Below are 23,603 nucleotides of genomic sequence, written 5' to 3' on the forward strand. Positions count from 1 at the left end.
CTCAAAATTATTTGAACATTATTGTTTTTTTAATTGATAATAATATAAAATACCACAAAGTCCGCCATTTCTTTGGATTGTAGATTTTAGATGTATGTATATTTTAGATACATATATATTTTATGTAATTAAATTTTGATATGAAATATTAATGAAATTATTTTTCTTTAATTCCACTCTGAAGTGTATTATCTATTCTTTATAAATTTTCAGAAAGTACAGTGATTTATGTTCATAAATAAATAAGAAGATAACTTTATATTTTATTTAAAATTATGACGTTTTAAACAGCAAAATTTACATTATTAAAAGTAATGAAAGCACCGTATTAACGGAATAATCAATTGAAGCGATCAATTTATTTCATCATAAAGTGACGGGTAATATTTTATATTTACCATCGTAAATTCTCGACATGATATACAGATAATAATTAGATGATGAAAACAACGAAAATTACATGATAATAAATATAAAAGAAATATAATATAAAGATGATTAAATAGAAATCCATTAGAATCTAATTAAAAATTTCAGCGAAGTTGGAAAATAGAAAAAAATATAAACTTTTTTTCTATAATTTAATTTTAAATATTCAAACATTTTATTAATTCATACAATTTAGGACAATTATCAAATATCTTGTATTCTAGAATATCGTTCTAATTTTCTCTCTGCGATATTGAGACGAAGAAACATCTCTAATAGTAACAGATCTACATATGTAATATTTTTCCCCAGATTACACTACTCAACAAAATTTAACTTTCCTTTTGTAGAAGTATAACAAAAACAAGATAAAATTTTTTTTGTTACTGATTTCGGAATTGAAAATATCAGTACGTCTAGATTTTTTTGTATTATAAATTGTTTTCTGATTGGTTTTTATGACGTGTTTTGGCACTTATGACATATTTTAACAAAAAATAAGCTATAAAATATACTATCCTAAAAAAATTTACTACATTAAGATGTATTAAGCAAAGAATAATTTTTACGAATAACGAATTTACAATCACTTCAAATTTAATATAAATTCGTATATAATTCGAATCGATACAAGTTATCTTGAATCATCCAAAAGATTCGAAAATCTAGGCGTGACTCTTATGGAAAAATCCTCCACGAAATCGATCTATATAGATTTCATTATGATTGTCTGAATTGTTTCCTCATTATCTAATACGTATGGAATAAGGACATTTACAATGTACGTCTCGGCCTGTCGATTTGATATCCAATATGTACCGTTATCGTCGTAACTTCTACAAGGTGTGTGTTGTTGGGTAGTGTTACTTACAACTGATGGTGGATGTGTAACAATTGTACGTCTTGCTTACTCTACCGTCAAGTTAGAGCAAGCCGATCGCCGAACCAGCGCCCTGCGCCGCGTATACGTACACGTTACTACTACCACTACCGACTCAGCTATCTACCACTGTCAGCTACTATCGACTACTACCACTATCGTCTACTACCACTACCACTACCACTACTACTACAAATCGTGTTACGCCTCCTCCTGAACGAACCGAACGAACCGAGAGTCAGCTATAGTCGGCGCGACCTCGCTCGCAGAGGTACATGATCCAGCCTATTTTTTATAATATCAAGTATATTGCCTTTTGCTTGCGTTACAACTGTCTCACCTTGGGTTCTCTAACCATCCTTTGTTTACCTCATGATGTACATATGCCGTGCCTCTAACATTTTGAACGCTCCCGCGCGATACCAATATACACGGTGCCTTCAGAATCGCTGATGCCATTGATCTTCTTATGATTTTCGAAAGATAAATGCGCGTACAAATAAATGATTATCCGTAAAACTGCTATATTATTATTTGTACGTGTTTGAAAGTTAAAAACAAAGTATAGTTAGCGATTTCGAAGCGCTATGTATAGTACGTCGCGTTTCCGAATCGGATCGCTCGCGTCGTGCATTTCGTGTCAAGGCGGGTTGATTGCGCTCAAACGGGGTGACACACTTGTTTATAATTAAATATAATTACTAATGAATTCGATATCATCACGACCACATGACGTGGTTGATTAAACATTCGTGTTTTAAAATAAAAAAGAAATAATGAAATAAAATTCCTCGAAGATCTCTCCGTATAAATCCAAAAAAAATATTTCGAGTTAAGGGATTTAAAAAGAGAAAAATTTTAATAATATATCAATCCAGATAATAATTTATAAATTAACTTTGTTAAAAATGATTAAAAAGCCAGATTGAATATAGTTCTTATAAAATATAATACGTATTTAATTATTGTAGATTAAATTAAAGATTATTATTGAAATTATTGAAATGGATTATACCCGTCGAATATATAATCCGAACATTTGCTTTAAAATATTCACGAGTGATATTTCAATATATTTCGTAAATAATTGTATTATTCAAAGTACAACTGTACGCTCATTTTGTGTTAGAACAACATTAGCTTGTGTTTGTTCGCAGTAATTAAATTAATTGAAAAACGTGCAGGTGTAATTACTCCAAAAAATCCAAAAAAATTAGTACTATTTTTTGGAATAAAGATTCTATTTTTTGGAATAAAGATTTTTTGGAATTAAGATTGCGTACCACGCTGACTCATGTACCCTGATTTTTTTGAATTTTTTATTGTTGAATTTGGGAGAGTAAGAAGATTACATTATTACTATTTGTATAATTACTCGTAATGAGTTTCAGAAATAAATTCTGTTGAATTGCACGGAAATTGGGATAATCTAACACCAGTTTTCGCGGATTTCGGCAACATGTCTTAAGTGACGACAAACAAGGTGCGTTTAGCGATGCTAATTAGTGGCAGTTTCGCGTGTACACGCAATTAAACATCCGGCTCCTTAAACATCCGCAACAATAATATACTCTGCATTACTCGGCAGGATACTGTTCCTTTGTCCAAAGAGTATGTTTCTGTCCCCTCTGTTTCTCTCTCTCTCTCTCTCTCTCTCTCTCTTTCTCTCTCTCTCTCTCTCTCTCTCTCTCTCTTTCTCTCTATTTCGTGAGAGCGTTACTGAAGCGAAAAATCGCATTGCTGTCTGGCCCACTTTTGCGGCTAACTTAAAAGCCCGAAAGAATTTGATTAAAAAGAAAACAATTACGATCTTCGAGGAACATTTGCCAATTTGTGACTTAATCTCATTTGTTAAACCTGTTTATCTGGAAGAATATTAATGCATTGTACATAACATTAAAATGTTATTTGCATTAATAATATATACATATTAATAATTTAATAGTAAAATATAAAAATTAATATTTCTTGAAATTGAAATTTTATTAAATTTAGTTAAAAAGATAAAATTCTGAATTTATTTTTCAGAACCTTTAAAAGATAAATACATTAAAGAAATAAATTCGTATTCTCGTCTCAGATTCATTTCCGAATAAATAATCGAAAATTTAATTTCCTATAATCTATTATGCAACGTTTGAGCGTTAATAATCTAAATACAATAATTTGCAAGCAGTCACCCCGATTTCGTAAGCGCACGACACACCCGCCGTCATTGTCTCGCCATTCCGCTACTTGTGCATAAAAGAAAACAGAGGAAATACCTGAACGAAGCACATTGTTTTGTCATTGACATTATGAGTGTAAAAGAAGGCCTGATCTACCATGCAGCCTTCAGTTGAGAGAAATACGTATCGATGAGAAAGACAAGCGATGACGTCGCGACGCGCCAAAAAAAAAAAAAAAGAAAAGAAAAAAAAGATAAAAACTCTCTTTTGAAGATCTGCATGTATCTCCCCAACCTCCCCCCTTCTTCCTAAATTCACCTGAAATATTATATAATTCATAATCCGATGATCCATGCAAAACATTTCCTATTCCATAGATAGTATCTACCCGATATTAGGTCAATATTAATTTAAATACACGTGAAAAAAATATATCAAATGTCGGAAAAGTAGATTTATATTGAAATCGAAAATGTGTCTAAGGAAGAAGAGAGAGAAAGATTTAAAAGAGAGACGATCGGCTGTCACGCGTGCTGACAGCTGCATGGAAATCAGACGAACAATTTTGATATTTTGCTTATTGAGATAATCGAGATTCATCAATTCTTCGAAATGATCGTCACGAGCGGATAGTCCGTGCTCCATAATGGTAATTAATAATTATCGACATCGGTTTGTCACTTGGCGATTAAGTTGAAATCAAAATAGAGAGAGGAAGTGATTTGTCATCGAAAACGAGCAAAAGAGAAACCTTGATTCAGTATGTAACGATTGTCTTAGGCATGATGCACAAATTTAGAGGAGTTGTTTTGTGTTGTACATATGCTTTTAGTTGTATATAATTCCTTTGTGTTCCTTACTTTAACTTTTACTTTATTGTAATAAAGAATAGACGAAAACAGTACTGTTACATTTAACGAACACAAGTAAAGAAAGAAAGTAAAGCACACCTTACTGCTCGCTGACGATTTCAATGTCCTTACGATCTAGTCGTAATTCTAGATTTTATCTATAATACCGAAGTGCGAAATGATAGTTGTAAATTATTATTGTGGCATTTCGTACTTCGCGTTTTCGATCATTAGAGAACGCGGATGGCCGAGCAAGTACATTTAATACGAATTAATTTCAATATGATATTCTTGATTAATGGCTACATAATTAATTAAGCTGAATGTTCAATCGAATCCATTTGAATTTATCACTTCAATAAGCGCTATGTCTTGTCAAATGATGTAAAAGACTTTCGAAAATTTCCTCAATTTTAACATTAAGCTTTGCTCAGGTTAAATATCCAAAAAATTTCTGATTTAAAGAATAAGCTCGACGATTCGCACGTAGTTGTACCCTTTCTCCCTTCACTCACCCCCGCGATCGATTGCCCTAACTACTCCACGGTAATCAGATTATTATCGCCTAATAATAAATTTTTTAATTTACGTAGAAAAATTATTAAATTTGTAATAATTTTGTCGAGATCGTTTGGGTTGAAATACCGATGGCCGTGTTACAGGGTGGTCGACTCGCTTTACCGCAAAAGGGTCGCACGTCTCCCCCACCCTCCCCCTAGCCTAGCTTTCTCAGTCCCTTCTTCGCCCTTCGTCGCTCCTCTAATGCCTTGTTCGTACGACTTGCAGCTCCACGGTGGCTCACCCCTCGGAATTGCCACCCTCTCCACACCAGTGGGAATAAAAAGTCTTCCCCGTTCCCGTTCCCGAGATAGACCGTCGGACTCGAGGGTGACGACTCCGCGTCGCTCTCCAAGAAGAAAGGAGAATCTTCGTCGACCGGAAGATAGTAAGTCACCGATAACAAGAAGAAAGAAAAGGAGGATGAAGAAGAAGGAAAACGGGGAACTAGAAGCTACGGAGAGAAGAGCCAAGAGAGACAATAGACTGCCGCACACTATAGCCTCAATTTTCGACTAGCTGATACATATACATGCATGGGATATGTCGCGAGGGATGCGTAGAAAAATAGTAGGAACGATTCAAAGAATTTGATTTGAGATGTTTCTTTTAATTTATCTCAGTAATGCATCTTTCAATTTCACAAAAAAATTATTCAATTTATTCGTACCATTTTTTTTCAAGAAGTCGAAAGTATTTTTCGTACTAAATTGTTATATATCAGTATTAAATAAACACATGAATATTTTCAATGTGTATCATGTGTAAGAATATATTTCGAGAAACTTGAAAAAAATTGGTTTTTTTAGATTTTTGTATATTTTTTATAAAAGAGGATTGAAGTGCTTTCAATTTTTTCTCAGAAATATATAAAAGGAAATGAAAGATTCCTTTTCCTTTGGAAATACATTTCTGGATATTTTTTTTCCCCGGATCTTTTTTTAACGAGTTTTCTTCTCGTAACTTTTAATCATAATTTAATCAGAAGAATTTTTATCAATGAACATTAAAGTGCAAGAAATAGACAGTATCCTATGTCATGGTATATTCAAATTTAATTTATACCTTAAATAAGATTTTTTCCGATAGATTATTAAATCTTTAAATTCATGGAATATCATGATTATCCGTGTTCACAGAACTTTAGTGACATATACGGGACGAAAATTCTAAGAATACTAAGAATCAATATTGAGGGTTAAAAACGATTAAAAAAAGAATAGTATCCACTGGTGTATTCCTCAAGCATTTTCTAAGAAAAGACTGAAACTCTAAGACTTGGAACTCTAAGACTTGGAACAAAAGCATACTACTATTTTTCTACGCATTTCATTGTTCTGCATGTATATATAGCAAATACATTATACGTATTATACATTGTATACACATCGAGAGATGCATCTACATACACATACACTCATACAGACACGTACGCACACGTCCATGCACACACACAGACACACACACACACACACACATTAGCCAATTTTAAACACAAAGTAGCCAATTAATTCCAATAGAGAGCGGTGGGAGATTCCCGAGGATTGGAATCATAAGAGCGGGAAAGCGAAAGGGTGGGGAGGGAGGGTGATAATTAATAGCTATTAATAAACGCGAGCGTCGAAAAGACGGGCCAGTTCTTTTTTTTTCTTTTCTTAGATTTTACACACGTGTACAAGGTCGCGCGAGGTCAGTTGGCCATTTATGATCAAATACGCGCGCGCGAGAGAGGAAAGTGCCGGAAAAGGAGAAGAAAAATCTTTCTCCTGATCGAGGATCCTCTGACAGTGAGAAATGTCCTTGAGAATATCATACTAAATCAAATCGTCCTCGAAAGGATATCCCTCGAGGACGTCGCATTGACGAGATTATTGCTGTGAGTCGAATATTCTTTGATAGGAGATTACACGAAGATGCCGCGAGAAGTAAAAAAGATAACTCTGAATCGACATGACATCCCTCGAGTGTGTCGCTGCGAATAAATTTGTCCTTGAAAAGATATCTCTCGAGAGCTTCTTAATAACGATAAAATTATTGTTTCGAATTTATCCAGTAATACTGGACAGGATATTTTCCAGGAGTATATCAAAGAGGATAGTCCTAGAACCACCGTCGTCCTCGATGAGATATCTCTAGAGGACACCACGTAAGAACACTCGAGGAAAATGATCCTTGGCGAGATGTATCAAGGATGTCCGAGGATATCTAAAGATCAACTGAAGTTCACTTCGAATCGTTCTTGAGATATTGTTCGATTCGCGAGTATGAGATATTCGTTCGAGGGTGTTTATATGATTTGTTATTTCTCCAAATTGGCGGAAACTCGAAAACTTTTTCGAAAAAAAAATAACGCGATTTCTGAGATCCTCTGTTTGCCGAAGGGATAACTAAATCTCGTGCGAACGAATATAGATTATCGCGAGCGTTGCTATTTATCGAGATACTTCCGATAAGTCTCGATAAATCGGCTGCGAAGAGGAATCAAGGGGAAGGAGAAGAGAGAAGAGAAGATCAACGAATCGAAGAAGTCGTTATTGAACCTTTTCGACGAAATAGCGATCAATGTTAGTGACTGTAGAAATAATAGATGGCATATGATCGGCACTTTTCCTCTCTAGCGTTAGCATTGATAATGAAGCATTTGATTCTGATGAGCGATCGGCGCGTTCGCTAGAAATAAAGACTAATAAATCCTAGATTGAGATGTCTTTCCAGAAGCGATATATTAGATGAGCAAGGAAAGGTAGATGAAAATTCGGGCAGGCGCGCGCGATGAACGAAAATGCGGGAAGGGACGGGAAGTGCGAGAAAATTACGGCGGCGAGTTACAAACACGGACGTTGGATTGTAAATTCGTAAAGAAAAATGTAAATGACCGTGATGTTAACGGAATAGAACGAATGCTTTCGTTACTCCCGAAAACTTTACATTCGGGAGGCAAATTGACGGAGCAGAGAGGCAAATTCCGTAAGAGCGTGAATTGTTTCAAAGTGATTACAAAGGAACGAGTTGACGACTCGACTGATTGCGAATTCGGTGAAAAAAAATTAGACGAATTCGATTGAAGGATTCTGATAAAAAAGTTAAAGAATTGTCGGTAATGTTTGAGTTGTTCCCGATGAAAATTACTTGCAGGAGCAAGGATTAAGTCTTTACCAATTTTCCCGCGTTTATCGACAACTTGCTGCCTTGATAGGACGAAAGCAATTCAAGTCCTGTCCTTTCGTGACTGTCCTGATCCCACGTTCGCTCGTTCTCGTCTCTCAAAATCGAGATCTCGGATGACGGGACTCCTTGGATCTCAGACTAGGAAATAAAAAGAGGAGGATGTCCCGCAGGACTTTCACAGTTCGCGCAGTAGGAAGGGAGGACGAAGATGTGCACGAACTGCATGTATCGATGTTCAACGACCTTCCTTGTCGCCGGCCGATCTCGAAAATCTTGAGAATTTCCACGTCAAGAGAAAACGATTCTCGTCTACCTCGGTGACGATGATTTTCCCTCGTTTACCTCGCGAACGCGAGTTTCTCTCGCGCGATCGTAGAATCGCGATTTATTCCATTAAATGCACTGCCGACTTATCATATTGACGCGATGATATCAATTCAAGCAAACAAAAAAGATTGAGAGAGAGTGAGAAAGTTGAAGGTAAGAATTAAATAAATAGATAGCTAGAAAAATATAGGAGAATAAAAAAGGAAAGAATGAAAATTGGGAATCGAAGCCGGCATAATTTCTTTAGATTCGATTTCTTAAGCTAAAAACACGAAGAAAGGCTAACATTTACATGCCTATCATTAATTCATAAAATTTAAAAAAGAAGTAAATACATTGCACGGATTATAGCGCGGAAATCTGAATCCACTGATTTTATGCCTGAGCTAAATCTCCCGAGAATCTACATGGAGGATCAAAACGGAAGAAAGCGACAAATCGAAGTTCGTTTCTGTATGGATAAGAATCAATATTATTTTCAATTACGTTGTAAACGCCGTACGACTAACTGTCGTACAAATAACTAGACAAGCGAATCCGAATGATTCAAGCAAATCTCAAAATCAACGATCCTTCGATTAAGTATCTTTAAATATTTGTTAATATAAAAAGAATCTATCCGAAGAAATAATTGTTTGCAATAGATTTGATTTTTTTCTGCAATTTTAAAATTTTATTCTACATATAAAATTGTAATGTATCTTATAAATCGTTTAATTTAAACTAGAAGAATTAATTCGCTGTACTTTAAGCGACTGTTTCATATAATATATATACAATATCAGATATGAGTCATACTTGAGACGTGATTATCGGGGATCGTTTGAATGCTTTCACTCTCATTTCAATCCTTGATTCAAACGATAATTTCTATAAGAGTGCAGAAATGATAGGATCGAAACATAGTAACATATCTGAATAAAATATAAATGCAAAATATTCGATATTATCGATTAAAAATTGTTAAAGATAATAAAATTAATATTGAGAAAGTGCATAAAAATGAAAAACGGAAACGAATATTCGATAGAGCAGAATATTGTGACGAAGAATATTATGACTGCATACGTAGTTACAATTATTTTCCGATGCTGTTTTGTCGATGATGAAGACTATTATTATTATTATTATTATTATTATTATTATTATTATTTTTGCGCATGGAAAGTTCTGAAAAAAAAATTATACCATTCTCTATCCCTAAATATTTTCTGCTTTCATTTTATCGCGAGTCTCGTGTCTTAGGGAATAGTAGGAGATGTACAAAGAAAAGAAAGAGCGCATATAATTATGTTCTGAGTGTGATTTTAGATTAAGAGATTTTAGATAGTTAGTAGTAGCTAATGAAATATTTTTAGGACAAAGTGAGAGAAAAATGGAAGTAATAACAATTTAGCGGGGGCACGCCGCACGCGTTTAGTTTAGTTTTCATCGACGGCAAAGGGAAACCGTGTTCTCTCTTTGTACGCAGCTCTCTCTTTATCCACTTGCGACCGATCGGTTATAGATCGAGATGTGAAAATTTGTCATTTTGAGACAGCCGTGTATGAATTAATTGTAGCTGTTTTAATGAAACGATTAGAATCAATGCGTCATGTATATGATTTACAAAAGAAAATGCACTGAAAATGGGATTGAGAAAGCTTCTTTAATATCGGTATTCTTGCCGATAAAAATTGTAATGATTATCCGCTTAGTGTGAATTAAATTGCGACAACGTGAGGAATATTAATTGTCTATCTTACAACATTTTAATATTCGTTTTAATGCGTTTATTTCACAAAAATATTTTACGAAAGTATTTTCCTTTGTTTCTCGTGCTAAATTTTCTTTATTTCAAAATTTTTTCACTTCACATCTTCCAACTGCACAAAAACTCGCATTTTATAAAAAGTGCGTCTTCTTTTTTACATTCGTAAATTTTTAAATCATATTGTAAGTCTGATTTGTACAAATAAGAAAAGATAATCGGAAAAATTAATTCATGGAGTAAAGTATTTCTGTTTACAAGCTTAATTTCGAAAATTCACAGAAGAGTATAGAAAAAAATTAAACTAAATTAAAGAGACATATTTCATTGAAATGAAGATATTTTAAATATGTGTTGGAAATGGAAATGAAGAATTAAAAAAATATACTTTAACTGAATTTTCTCAGAAGTTTCATCTTGAATAAAATTTTGTTGCGTAATTTGTATAAATTATATTCGTAATTTATATATGGATTGAGTATATTTCTATAAAGTTACTTATGTTTCATAAAAATCAGTATGTTCTTCCTTTCGTAACAATACTGACTCTTTGCTTCTTTCGTCCGAGATCCTCCTCTTTGTAATTATTATAATAATCGTACTCTATCATCTTATCATTTTTGAGGTACATATGTAGAGCATAGCGCGCTTCTCTCATCATTTGTAAATAAATTATCATATTCATCATATTCATCATGTATATAAATTGCTCATCAGGAGATTCGTCGCGATTGCAAAATGCGCGTTAATGTAAGTTTTGTGTTCGAATATCTCCATCATTTCTAATTTTAAATTAAAACAAAACAAGTTTCAAATGATTCTTCAATATAAAATATAAATAATATGAATAATTAATAAAAAACAGAATCAGGGAGTTCATCGATCCTAGTACATGTATAACAATCATTTAATAATTATTCGATCAGTCTCTTTCTCTGTTACGTTTTGTTTATCGTCTGAATTTCGGAAATAGATATGTCCTTTCGCTTTTAATTTCAAACAATTTCTATTTTCTCTTTCTTTTTTTTTCGTTTAATTTCACCTCCTTTCTCAGGAGTTATTAAGGGCTAGTCTTTGATTAGTCAAAGGCAAGTCTTTGATTAAATGTGTTTGATCACAATTAGTTTTTAATGAGACTTTGAGGTTTTCAATTAGCAAGTAATCTTTAATATATATAACAGCTTTCTATGTTATATCATAGTATCAAGGAAGGCTTAGAAAGAGCTGAGATTATACAACATCTTTAAAATAATTATTAAAATATTGTGTATAATACTGCGTACTAATATCAATGACACTAAAGTTGATCCTTTTGCTATTATTTATATTTAAATAATATAAACTGATTTCTAAAAGAAATCAGTTTGATTAGAAATCAAGAAATAACGAAGGAAATTTTTTGTTTTGATACATCAAATGTGCACGATTATTGTTTATCGTCCCTTAATTAAATTTACTATTACTGACGTTGGAGTGGTTTTACCGAATATTCAATCACAGGCTTTATTCTTGTTCTTTTTTTGAAGAAAGTTGATCCGGATGCGAGTCAAGCATAAGCTAGAGATTTTCGAGCATTCGAATATGATAAACAATATGATATACACACAGGTTCATGATCAATCAGCAAGTATTTTAATTCTTGCTCGGAAGTGATAACAATTCTTTTTTTTTTATCTTCCATATTTTTAGTAAATAATTAATAACAATTAACGATCGAATTCGGCTTTTACTTGCGCACATGTATTTTAGCACGTTCGATTCGATTCGTTTGAATCCAAGTAATAGCGAAATTGAGAGTAGCGTGTTTTTTTTTATAAATTTTTATAACATTTCATTCAAATTTATAAGATTATTATTGAACTATGTATGCGAAATATGAACCATGAGTATTGAAGATGATCTCGTTTTTAACTTGATAGCTTTGTTACGATTGTTTGCGCGTGATCTTATAAATTTTTTTTTCTTACAAATTGTTACGACGCGAACGTTGACAAAGCGTGGAAAAAGCGTAAGCGACTTTTTTTATGAACAATCAGCAATTCATGCTCGTAATTCGTCGCCGAGAAAGACGCGTGATTCCCTATGCGATTTAATCTTAGCTCAATCAAGAACGAGCGAACGGGAAAGACAGTAAACCGGAAGTAAGACTGGATACATACGTGTATGATATGTGTGAATATAATTAAGGACTAAAATCGGTATAATTTAGGTATAATTTCTATTTTCCCTGTGCAATTACAAATTATTGAAATGATTAAATAGTATAATACTATTTTAGTATAATACTTAGTATAATACTCTTTTCTATTTGTTTAAAATTCTTTAAAACTTTATTTCCTTTTAATGAAAATTTGGATTTTAATTAAAAGAAAATATTAACATGGAATATCAATCTGATAATTATTTTCAGATTAATCCCAAATTATCATAAGTCCACTATTTGTCGCAGAAATACAGATAGAAGATTTAAAAGTTTAATTTAAATGATTAATAATATTAATTTTAATATTGTTTGTCAATTTTTGCGAGATTATTTTTATGCATGTATGAAGCGGAAATTCTAATTTACTAAAATTATACCGATTTTGATTTTCAATATAAGACAAAAAAAATAAAGAGGAAAAGAATATGCGATTAATGTTTCCTATTAAAAGTAGACGAAATAAATGATGAAGTTTGTAAATAGTAGGCTCGCTGTAGCTGGTCAGTCCGATATTTATCGATTTACTTCGATACGAAAATCAATTGCGCATTCTTATACACGCATTTGTGTCCTCTTATGCGTACACGCACGCGCGAGCGCGCATATTGCATTTGAGACGTGTAGGTACGCACGAATGCATTTTACGATGTGTCGTATGAATTACGATATATCGAGCGGAGGCTAGACGATAAGGTACCTACGTTATAGAAATAACGAGTAATTAAGCGACAAAAAAACATAAAATAAACAAGTCCACGTATACTCCACACTAGCGAATATGCCTTCATTATGGAAAGTGGCTCTGGCACGAAAGATGCACGAACAATAAAGTTGCTACGGAAAAGAAAGAAAAAAAGGATCGAAAGCGATGGTTCTCTTGTTTTTGATTTAGCACAATCCCACACATACACACGCACACGCATATACCCAAATCCGATCTCACATCCTCCACACTCCTGGCTTCTTTAGCATCCAATTAAGTTTCTGCGACGCTCTGCAGCGAGCACGAGTGTGTTACTTGGAATTAATTTAATTGATTTAATTAACTTCGATTAATTTATTTTGCTTTTCTTTTACATGTTATCATCCCTCGCACTCGTATTAGCGCAAGTTTTTTTTATTTCGATTTCGTTGCGATGAAAGCACAGAGAAACATTGCAGATACGGATTTTCGTATTGTAAATAAATTCCTTTCTATCGTGTCAGACAGAAAGAAATCGTTTGAACAGCGATTAGTATAACGAGATGGTAAGTTGATTGTTACGAACGATCTCGTTCGTTGCCGATCAATGAGGCAGCAGGTGAGCAATTATATCGCCGTATCGGCGATCCTTCTCTGGGATTCGCCAACGCGAGGTTGTACAAATTGTAAATAACTTGAATCTCTCGCGACAGAAATCCGCCGATATCGAGCGCGTGATGAAGAATGTCTCGCTAAAGCGAGATTTTATTTACATTCCACTGCGGAGTTATATTATTGATTCATTGACATTCTCAAGTGGACCAAGAAACTACGGTGTAAGAAAAATTTTACTTGCGTTTTACCATCGCATTTAAAGTGACTGAATGTTAAGAAAATTATTTTGAAACGTCTGTACATACAAATAATGACAGATAAGAGGATTGAAAAATAACAAGATAATGTTTTATGAATTTTTCTAGGATTGGCAGAAGTACGTCATTGTGTTTAGTTACAAAATGCAAATTGTCTCGAGAACGAGAAGTATGAAATATTACTATTTTTTGTTTAAGAGTGAATTAAAAAATTTCATTTTATAATATGATTGTATTTCTTATTCCAACGTTTTGGAAATATGCGAATGCCGACAGGTCGATATTCGGCGGTTCTGTAAACTGTGGGACGAAATAAAACGATTCTTGTCGCTTTCCTATCGGTAGTGTAGCCGTAGCGATCAGAGATATAAAATTGTGACGACTTGTCGTTAGTAACTAAGAGGCCTTAATATTATCAAGTTTACAATTATTATTGTACGTCGGTACAAGTTAAGAGTAGTGTACTTACAATTAGGTGAATACATAAGGAAATCGTAACGATGACCGTTACTGATTATACATACTTGCTCGGATCGAGCGCGACTTCGTTTGATTTTTCGCCGATTTCTTGCATGACTTCAGTCGTCCATTTACGATATTAAAGCAGGATGAAAATCCGACTTTCTACTCTGTAAAACTTAAAAAAAAAGGCAAACCTATTTATAATATTTTGTGATTATCAATTTCAAGAATAAATTCCATTTTAAGAAAAAATCCAATTTATCGGACTTAAAAATAATAAATGTAAATTTAAATTCTGCTAATTTAATTTGTTTGGGTTTTCAGTTATTCAAGATATTATTTATTTTTGTTCTTCAGTTTACACATATTATTTTTATTTTCTGTAACACTTTTTCATTTTGTTATTATTATCAGGAAATAAGAAGAATAACTTATTTATACTCGATAATTTTTGCAAAATATAAATTTTACGAGTCTGTTTCTCGGCATTTTAAAAAATCTGATGATTTTCGCGGTACTCGTAAAAGTTCGAGGTGTCGAAAGGTCGACAAGAGGTCGCCGATTGACAGCAGCTAGCAAAAAAAAAGCCGAAAGAGTGAAAAGACGGGAGAGCTTTCATCCGTGCAGTTACATAGTACTTACGAGTCGTAAACCAGCATGCGAATGAGGTGCGTTTGTCGCAATCGCACGTTTTACGAGCCGCGTTTAAAGCACACACACATCTCGACATATAGGACCGTAAATAAAATAAATATAATAGTGCGAAAGCAACTTTCTTTCTATTCGCGTTCAGAAAAGGCAATGCAAATTCTAGCTTGCAAAAATTTTGATACTAATAATAATAATATCAATATTATTAATTAAAATATAATTTTTTCATAAAATTTCTTTTCAATTCCTACATGTTTAAATTTTTTTTAATGTAATAACTATTGTTTTTTTATGTTAATTAAACTAATTTTTTATTCATGTCTTATTATTTAGATTAGCGATATTTAAATATTTAATTCAAGGCAAAATAAAAGAAGAGAAAAATAAAAAATAGAGAATGAAAATGTAAAATTAATAAAAATAAAAATGAAATATATCAAAGTAAATTAAAATGAAAAATAAAGTCTAAAATAAAGTCATTATTTAAACTGAAATTCGTTTCCAAGTGTTTGATATTTCTAAAACGTTAGATATTAATAGTGTATAATAAATTGTTAAGAGTAATTTTATGTAGCATTTATTGTTAATAAATGCAGATGCACAGGCTTTGTAGAATTATAATTACATCATTGGCAAAGCATGTCAAGTTTATGCAAAAATATGCAATGAAGATTTTGTGGGCCAAGGACTCGTGATTTGCGCGAAGGATATAACGTAATGGTAAACGCTATAAGAGACAAACCAATAAGATATAATCGCAATAACTAAAATCCTGAAAAAAATGATCGTGATAAATCCAATTTGCCCGAGTCATATATCTTGTATTTTTCTGATATAAAAAAGAATACAAAAAAAATACAAATTCAAAGTCATATCGAATGAAGCAAAATTAAAATAAAAGATCGAAAATAAAACAAAAGTTAATAAAATTGTGCCTGAAATCAGACGAAGTCGTCAGATTGTACAGACTGCGGCTTTTCGAAAGCATGCAGAAGCGTATTTCATGATTTAATATGATCTATAGGATGTTTGGAAATATATATGTTTCATATGTTTCATAGTGACATTTCTCGTTAAAAGTTTAAATAACTTCATGCATAAAATAATAACATTAAAAAATTACATTTTATTTATGTATTTTCATTCTCTAGATTTTTATTTTATTATTTTTTCACATTTTAGAAGATATTAAATATATTTTCTAAAGAATATAAAAATCAAAATATCGTCTCTTACATTTTTTTAAAGGTTTTAAGTATCGGGCATTTTTAATATAAATTTATATATGGATAAATCTACCAATATATTTAACAAATTGTTGCACAACAAAGCTCACTTTTTTTCAACATAAATATTACGATTAAACTGTAATTAGAATTTCATAAATCACAGAACAATATTCTAAATTGCGATCAGCATAAAATGTATTTTAAAAAATGTGATCAGTTCAATAGACGTACCTATTACCAAACATCCTATATATGAACGAGGACGAGGTCAGAATTCGTCACAAAAATACTCAACGATCCTTCGGAGGACTTCGAGGGGATATTGACGTACCTTGAAAGTAGCCCGAAGCCTTTTCAAATGTTTTAGCATTTAAGCGATCGCGATGCTGTCGATGTACATAGGTAGAAATAGAACGTAGACGCTTTTTCGCTTTTGCAAAGGGCACACTGAAGAGTTCTCACTGTGAGAAAACGGATAATCCACATTTTAGGACTTAGAAATCCTTCTATCTTTCGAGTAAATAAGCCTGCGGGCTGGGAATGCCCTTCGTACGATTTCACTCTAATCTTTCGATAGATATCGGGTAATGATTAGTCTTCGATATGATATTAAAGGATCTATCGACATGTATTTATAATACCAGAAGTGATCGACTTTAAAAACATTTTTTGACATATTCTATGTATATATTTTTTTCTTTTCGCGAGAATGATATTCGTGTAGAATAGCAACATGGTGTTTTCTAAGATCAACGATCGCTGATCGAGCCTTCGCCTCAGACGGCGCGATTATGACTGGGGAAAATTGAAATTATCACGCAATGGCGGCTGTAAGATATTTTAGAGAAGCTTCGGCGGGAGTGCTATTTTTTATAAATATTACTAGACGAGAATCGGAGACGAAGTTTCAAGCGCGGACACGCTCGATTTTCGATCATCGATCGTCCGATTTCGTGTTTTCTGTGTCTCTCGTTCTTGGTGTTTCCTACGTCTTTGAATAGAATTGTAGTTTTCGTCTGCGATGCTCTCATATATTGTAAAATCCAATATAATCTGATTTATAACATGAAAAATTAATTATCCAAATGATAATTCAGAAAGAAAAATCAGCTGATTTCTTTGATATGTCTTTGATATGAAACAATTATCAATTAATTATTAATCGATTTTTTTAACACGCAAAGAATTTATATACTTTTTCTTAATGAAATAAATAAATTATTAATTAATTACTATTAAGCTAATTACAGTAAATAATTAGTGATTAATAATATTAATTTAATTAATACTAAAAGATATAGATTCACGGAATTAATTACGAGAGCATCTTAATCACGATCGGATCCTGCGGAATTCTCGCATTCGTGATTAAAAGACTTATCAAGTAGACCTCTCGATGGGCTCGTGTGTTTAATTACTATTTATTGTTAAGACCGATGCAGTTAATACGATCTTTTGTAAATAGAAATCGACGATCTTCGGCAGTGTGTACTCGTGTGCGTAAAGCGATACGTGTAAAAACGAACGAGCGAGCTCCCTTTCAGCATCGCGCGTCCTTCTTTTAAGGTTTAATATTCGTACTCACACGTACGTCTAACGGAGTTCTTTCTCTTCGACAAAGTGTCAACGCCACTGTATTACACTTAGATGTTAGTCCTTTTGCGGTTTAGCCGATATGTGTGTATGTGTAATATATTCGTGGCCCGGGTGTGGCGCGTTCACTCGTGAACTCCATTCGCGCCGATCCGAGCCTGAACCACCCTAAACTCACGGCCAAAATAATTTAGGAAAGCTGCTACTCTGGCAATGCCTTCTTATACAACGTTACACACTCCGCACACAAACACATGTACACGGACTGTGCCCGATAATTAACCGGATTCCAAGATATTTACAATTATTCAGTTGACCGTCTATCTAAAGATCGTGGAAGATCAAAAAAATAAACAGGGTATAATGCAACTTCTGTTAAATACGAGCAACGGCAACGTAGGAATTGTACGAAGAAAATTTCGTCATTTAAATTGTGTTGTTAATCGTAAACGCGAACATTTGGCTTTCTGGTAATAATAAGACACCATTTAATGCGAGCAACATTGATTTCGTTACGACACGCGATTAATTATGGCAGCCTGTCCATATATATGTAATATACTAAATGGCGTTCTTCTTCCTCTAGCCAACTCAAGGCGAATTTCAAATATCAGTCGCTCGCGAAGAGGACCTCGTAACTTTAATCGCTCGAAGACTGCTGCGGTCTCTGCCGCACAACGTTAAAATATATGTAATAAAGAAAAAGAAAATATTTCGTGCAACAATAAAGAGGATGGTAGCGAGAAGAGCGTGTAATATACGTATATATTGTACCACAGTTAGAGAACAAAAAGAAAAAATTATATATATATATATATATATATATATATATATATATGTATATATATATATAAATATATATCTAGATATGTAGAGAGGCTGATCTCCGCCGTGTAATTTTTGTATTTTGAACAACTCGAGATAAGCGATGGCGACGAGATGATGATTATTATTATTATTATTACTATCATGGCACAGTACAACTCGTCGTGACTGCATTGATATTAGTAGCCCAGCACTATACGCTCTGTATAATATTGTAACGATAATTACATCGGAAGGAGAAATAAAAAAAGTAGAAGCGTAGCGGTTCTTCGACGATTTTTCGAATAGAAAGAAATCGCAAGAGAAAATAAATAAAGAAAATAAAGTTGCAATAGGCGATTCTATCGTCGATCGATATGACACTTCCGTAATGAATTTTCGCAAAAAGTCGTGAAATTTTAATCCTTGTCTCGATTAACTCAAATGAAAGACAAGAGAAATTCGAATTTTTTTACTATTCTGGCTACTCACAATCAATCTATTATAAATATATAAAGAAAGTAAAATATACAAATTTATTTTATATTTCTAATTTTATATATATCTTTAATTTTATTTTTAAAAAACTTTATTAAAATCCATATTTAATTAGATTTTTATATTTTTATATTCTGTTACCTTATTAAATAATCAATTTCAGAAAGTCTTATATATAATTATCTTACACTATCTTATCTCTTAAAATCCTCCATCTATTGAAAGAAGAAGAAATAGCTTTCTCTGATAAGGATTAATATTTCGCGATTAATATTTCCGATATATTTCTTCTTCATATTTTATATAATGTACAGCATATTAGCATAGGACGACGTATATTACATAGAATATTACTCCGATTGTGGAAAATGGCAAGAATGATACGTGAATTATATTACGTGAAAAGTTACTTGGCAAATATGATGTGAAGAAATCTCTTCGCGAGCGATAAATCACAAAATTCGCCGTTCGATCCATTGGTATTATACCTCGACATTATATATTGTAGATTATACTGTAACACACGTGATATAAGACTCGATATAAGCCGTCGTAACGGAGAAATGATGTAAATAGAAGACAAATTGTAAAGAGAAACAAAGTAAAAAAGAATGTAACGTCGATGCCTATCACAGTTCTACTTCTACGTAACGTAAGAAAAGAAGCAACCAATCACTGCTAATCGCTATATTAACGACTAAATGCAGTTTATTCTATCTGTATGTGTCGGTTCTGATTGAACATAGATTTTGTATCAGCTTTTTCTCCGTGTAATAGTATATAGTCGATCGACTTCGAGATTCTCAAGATACAATTTTTTTCATCTTTATCTTTCAAATCTCATTTACGTCACATTTAATAATAATAATAATAATAATAATAATAGCGATGTAATTTTTTTTTTATTTTATTGGATTATTATAATAAATTATGTAAATCTAAGATATGAAATTAAAAAATTATAAAAGCTAGATTACCATTTAATATAACTAATATACAAAATAAAAATGAATAACTGCATCTCTTGAATTTCTGCTTGCGCAATATCGAGTCTCTCGAAATCGATCTTTCGGATCGTAGATTCAATCGTGTCTTTCACAATTAAGTAGATCTTGTGTGCCATACTCGGCGATCGAGAATACGCTTCGTTTCTTACTGTAAACGATTAATCTGTGTCTTGATTCAAAATGAGCGTTTCGTGAACTTGCAACTATGTCGATGCGTTTATCATGTGATTTTTATCACCACGAGAAATTTCTGCCACAAAATAAAATCCGAAACGGACGCCTCCTTCGCGATTACTTGAGCGACGTTGTTTCGATCGCCGATCGTGACAGGATATCGAAAATTCGTCGTGCACATGTCATAGATGTGTTTACGCACTACGTGCCAGGGACCGGTTTCGTAAAAAAACGCGCAACAATTCCGATCTTGGATGAATAATGCTGCCTGGAGAACGTTGCCTGAAAAAAAAAAACAAGTTTAACGAATTATCATTATAACTGTTGGAATACAGAATAACAGAATAATAATTGAAATGACTGATATTTATAATATGCTGTATTAGTATCATTTCTCATATTACATAATTCATCCAGGATTAAATCGTTGAGTACTACATCTTCCTTCTCGAAAACGTATTGTAATCGTTTCAATTTTGCAATTTTTGGATTTTTAAAATCTCGCAAAGTAAGAAAAATTCTTGTTAATTGTTATATCCTTACCTGAGCATTAGTTGCAACTTGCGACTCGCAAGAAACAGAATCGATCCCGGGCACTCGTTTCTTCTGATACTAGCTGTAAATCTTCGTGGAAGAAGTCACATCTGAAAATATCGAATCCGATTCCGACGAATCGAAGTTGGCGCATTTCACTCCCGTAATAATCCCGTTATCGAGCAGATACAATTATGGTAATTGAATTGAATCGAATTGAAAACAAACTGCCCCTTCGTCGCTCGATTTGTCGGAAAGGCTCGTTTCTCTTGAGCGATCGATACTTCTCGATGTATATGCACTTGCATCGCCGTAGAGAGCCGAACCTCACCATCGGGAAATCGTGTAGCCGATCCCAGCCTTTCTTTAAATTATCGATTATCACGTATCGAGCCGAGTCATTTACGAGTCATGTCACGCGAATGACGCGAAATCAAAGCACGTGTTTTCCGAATCAAAACAAAGATAAATACTTACCTTGGGAAATGATGCCGAATCGACATAACTCTCGATTTTTCATCAAGATCGTTTCGCGAGTAAATTACGTCGATACACTTTGTTTTTAATAAATAAAATTATTAAAATCTTTTTCGTAAATCTTTTTTATTAACGCATTAAATTATGACTTTCATGTTTAATATTTTGATATGTTTCTTTCTTATTAAATTTTATTATAGTAGGCACTATGAAGTAGTTATAATAAACAGTAAAGAAGAATGTAAATTAGACACAATTTAAATTAAATAACTTTATTATAATTTACGATTCATTACCTATAAAATTAAATTTAAAATAATATTTCGTTTTTTGTGGAAGGATAATTGAGAAAAAAATATGTCGTTTTTATTTTCGCATACCGAAAATTAATGTCATTCAAACATGAAAACCTGCCGAGAGTTTAATCGATATTCATATAGTATTCGGCCTTTGGGACTGAACAAAAAAAAATATCAATGAGATATAAAGATGACCATACAAAAGGAAACACAAAGCACCGAAGACTGGCAATCAAAACTACTGTAAGTTGATCCATCGCGTATATTTATTGCGGCCGGCACGATCGCGATCGGCGATCATTCCTCATAACAGCGCATTTACACTGCACGATATTGTGAATGATATCATTCAAAATATACTACAGAAAATATATTACGAAGTTAGGCAAAATGTAATCAGATTACAGAAATAAAATAATAATTGAACAATTTTTAATCATGACGAGTGAATAATAAAAATAAATAAAGTCCTATTACTGTTATAAACTACGTATAAACAATTTTTGATTATGACTGATTGAGAAAATTAGCAAACATTCACATATTTTATACAAACAGATGTTATACGATCTCGCTCGAAAATCGTGCAGTGTAAGCACGTTGTTGGCCAATTCTTTTCGCAATCGCGAAAGAGAACCATGAAAAAGACTGTTCCTTTCCTTCCGCGATATCGACCAAGGGAAAAGATTAAGTCACACTTTTGTAGCGCATCTTAAAACGTAATGTACAGTTTATCGTTATCGTAGCAAGCCAACAAGCGACAGATATCGTTATAGCCGTCGTCCATTTCCGGTTTCCATATACCGTACACACACTCGTACGTACACACATATACACACGGCCGTCGATCGTGCCGGCGAAGAAGAGAGTTCGATACGAGACTAATAAAGAAAAAAAAAAAGAAAAAAAGCGACTCCACAAAACACAACTCTTCTTCTAAATTAGGCACGGACCGTATGCGTACACACGGTCGATTTTTTCGAGTAAAATTGCGCGTCTGATGTAATATTAGCGAGTAGATATAGATAGGTACCTGCATTTCAAGAAATTTAACATGCTTGGATAGATCCTCAATAAATCGTTATACATGTTTTGATAAATATCGGCATTTCTTTATTATTCCTCACTTCTACAATATCCGCTTGTTATATAACAAATTTAAATATGTCATTTGTTATTGTAAAAAAATAAGCTTTATCGTAATTGTAAAGAATTGAAAAAAATATAATCGAAAATTATAATCAAAAACTTAAACAAAATTAATTATAATAAAAAAAACTTTATAGAAAGTTAATTTTTTCAAAGTTGAGGGCCACAACTTTACACTGATCTTTCATGTAAATTCTCGTGCGGCGTAAATAACGGTGTTATCTTATTAAACAAAAAACTTTATAGAATTATAATTTTTAAGCAATAAAATCTATTTTCTTTAAATCTATTTCCTTTTTGGTAACAAAAGTTTTTACTGGATATTAAAAAGTTGATTCAAGCATCGCGTGAAGAGATTATTCCGATGTATATCTTACACGCCCAGAAACAATTCTGTATACTTCTAGTTGCGTCTAGAATTTTATTGCCATCTTATTTAGTATATAATTACTGTCTTATTTAGTATAAATATATAATTACTTTAAATTATCAATTAAAAAAGCTAAAATGCTTATATGTCATTTTTTAAAAAAGTTTTTTGACAAAACTATTTATTATTATTTATTATCATTCTCTCTCTCTCTCTCTCTCTCTCTCTCTCTCTCTCTCTTCAGTAGATTCTTCGTTTCTCTTCCTTGTTTCGAATTTGATGAGGCATAGCTATAAGCAGCAATTTAATCTGAATGTTCATTCTTTAAATGATTCCTATGACGCAAACTATCTTAAATCCGCGAAATGATTTCCTGCCGTGACTCTTTCATTGACAAAACGGGTTTACGTCGCATTTGACGTAAGCTGATGTTTACGGCCAGCACGTGTTGCGCGTGAAATGCATGAG

The 23,603-nt window shown here is 32.8% G+C and overlaps 1 protein-coding gene across 4 annotated transcripts in view; it reads left to right on the forward strand.

The window, feature by feature from the left end:
* The window catches only part of nmo (serine/threonine-protein kinase nemo), a 119,664-nt gene extending 96,948 nt beyond the window's left edge, over positions 1–22,716 (forward strand). Inside the window, exons 10-11 of one of the 4 annotated variants that reach the window (XR_015546594.1) lie at positions 1,291–1,580; positions 5,115–22,716. Coding sequence is in view for 2 of the 4 variants with exons in the window: in XM_087410996.1 (XP_087267122.1) it covers positions 5,115–5,169 (55 nt within the window). In the remaining 2 variants the exon portion in view is untranslated. Of the gene's footprint in view, positions 1–1,290 lie in introns of all 4 variants that reach the window. The other 3 variants (XR_015546595.1, XM_087410996.1, XM_087410997.1) reach the window with 3 other exon arrangements.
* Positions 22,717–23,603: the final 887 nt, after the last annotated feature.

The sequence above is a fragment of the Acromyrmex echinatior genome, chromosome 11 (genome assembly GCF_024713525.1).
Source record: "Acromyrmex echinatior isolate Ae372 chromosome 11, ASM2471352v2, whole genome shotgun sequence".
NCBI classification, from domain to species: Eukaryota; Metazoa; Arthropoda; class Insecta; order Hymenoptera; family Formicidae; genus Acromyrmex; species Acromyrmex echinatior.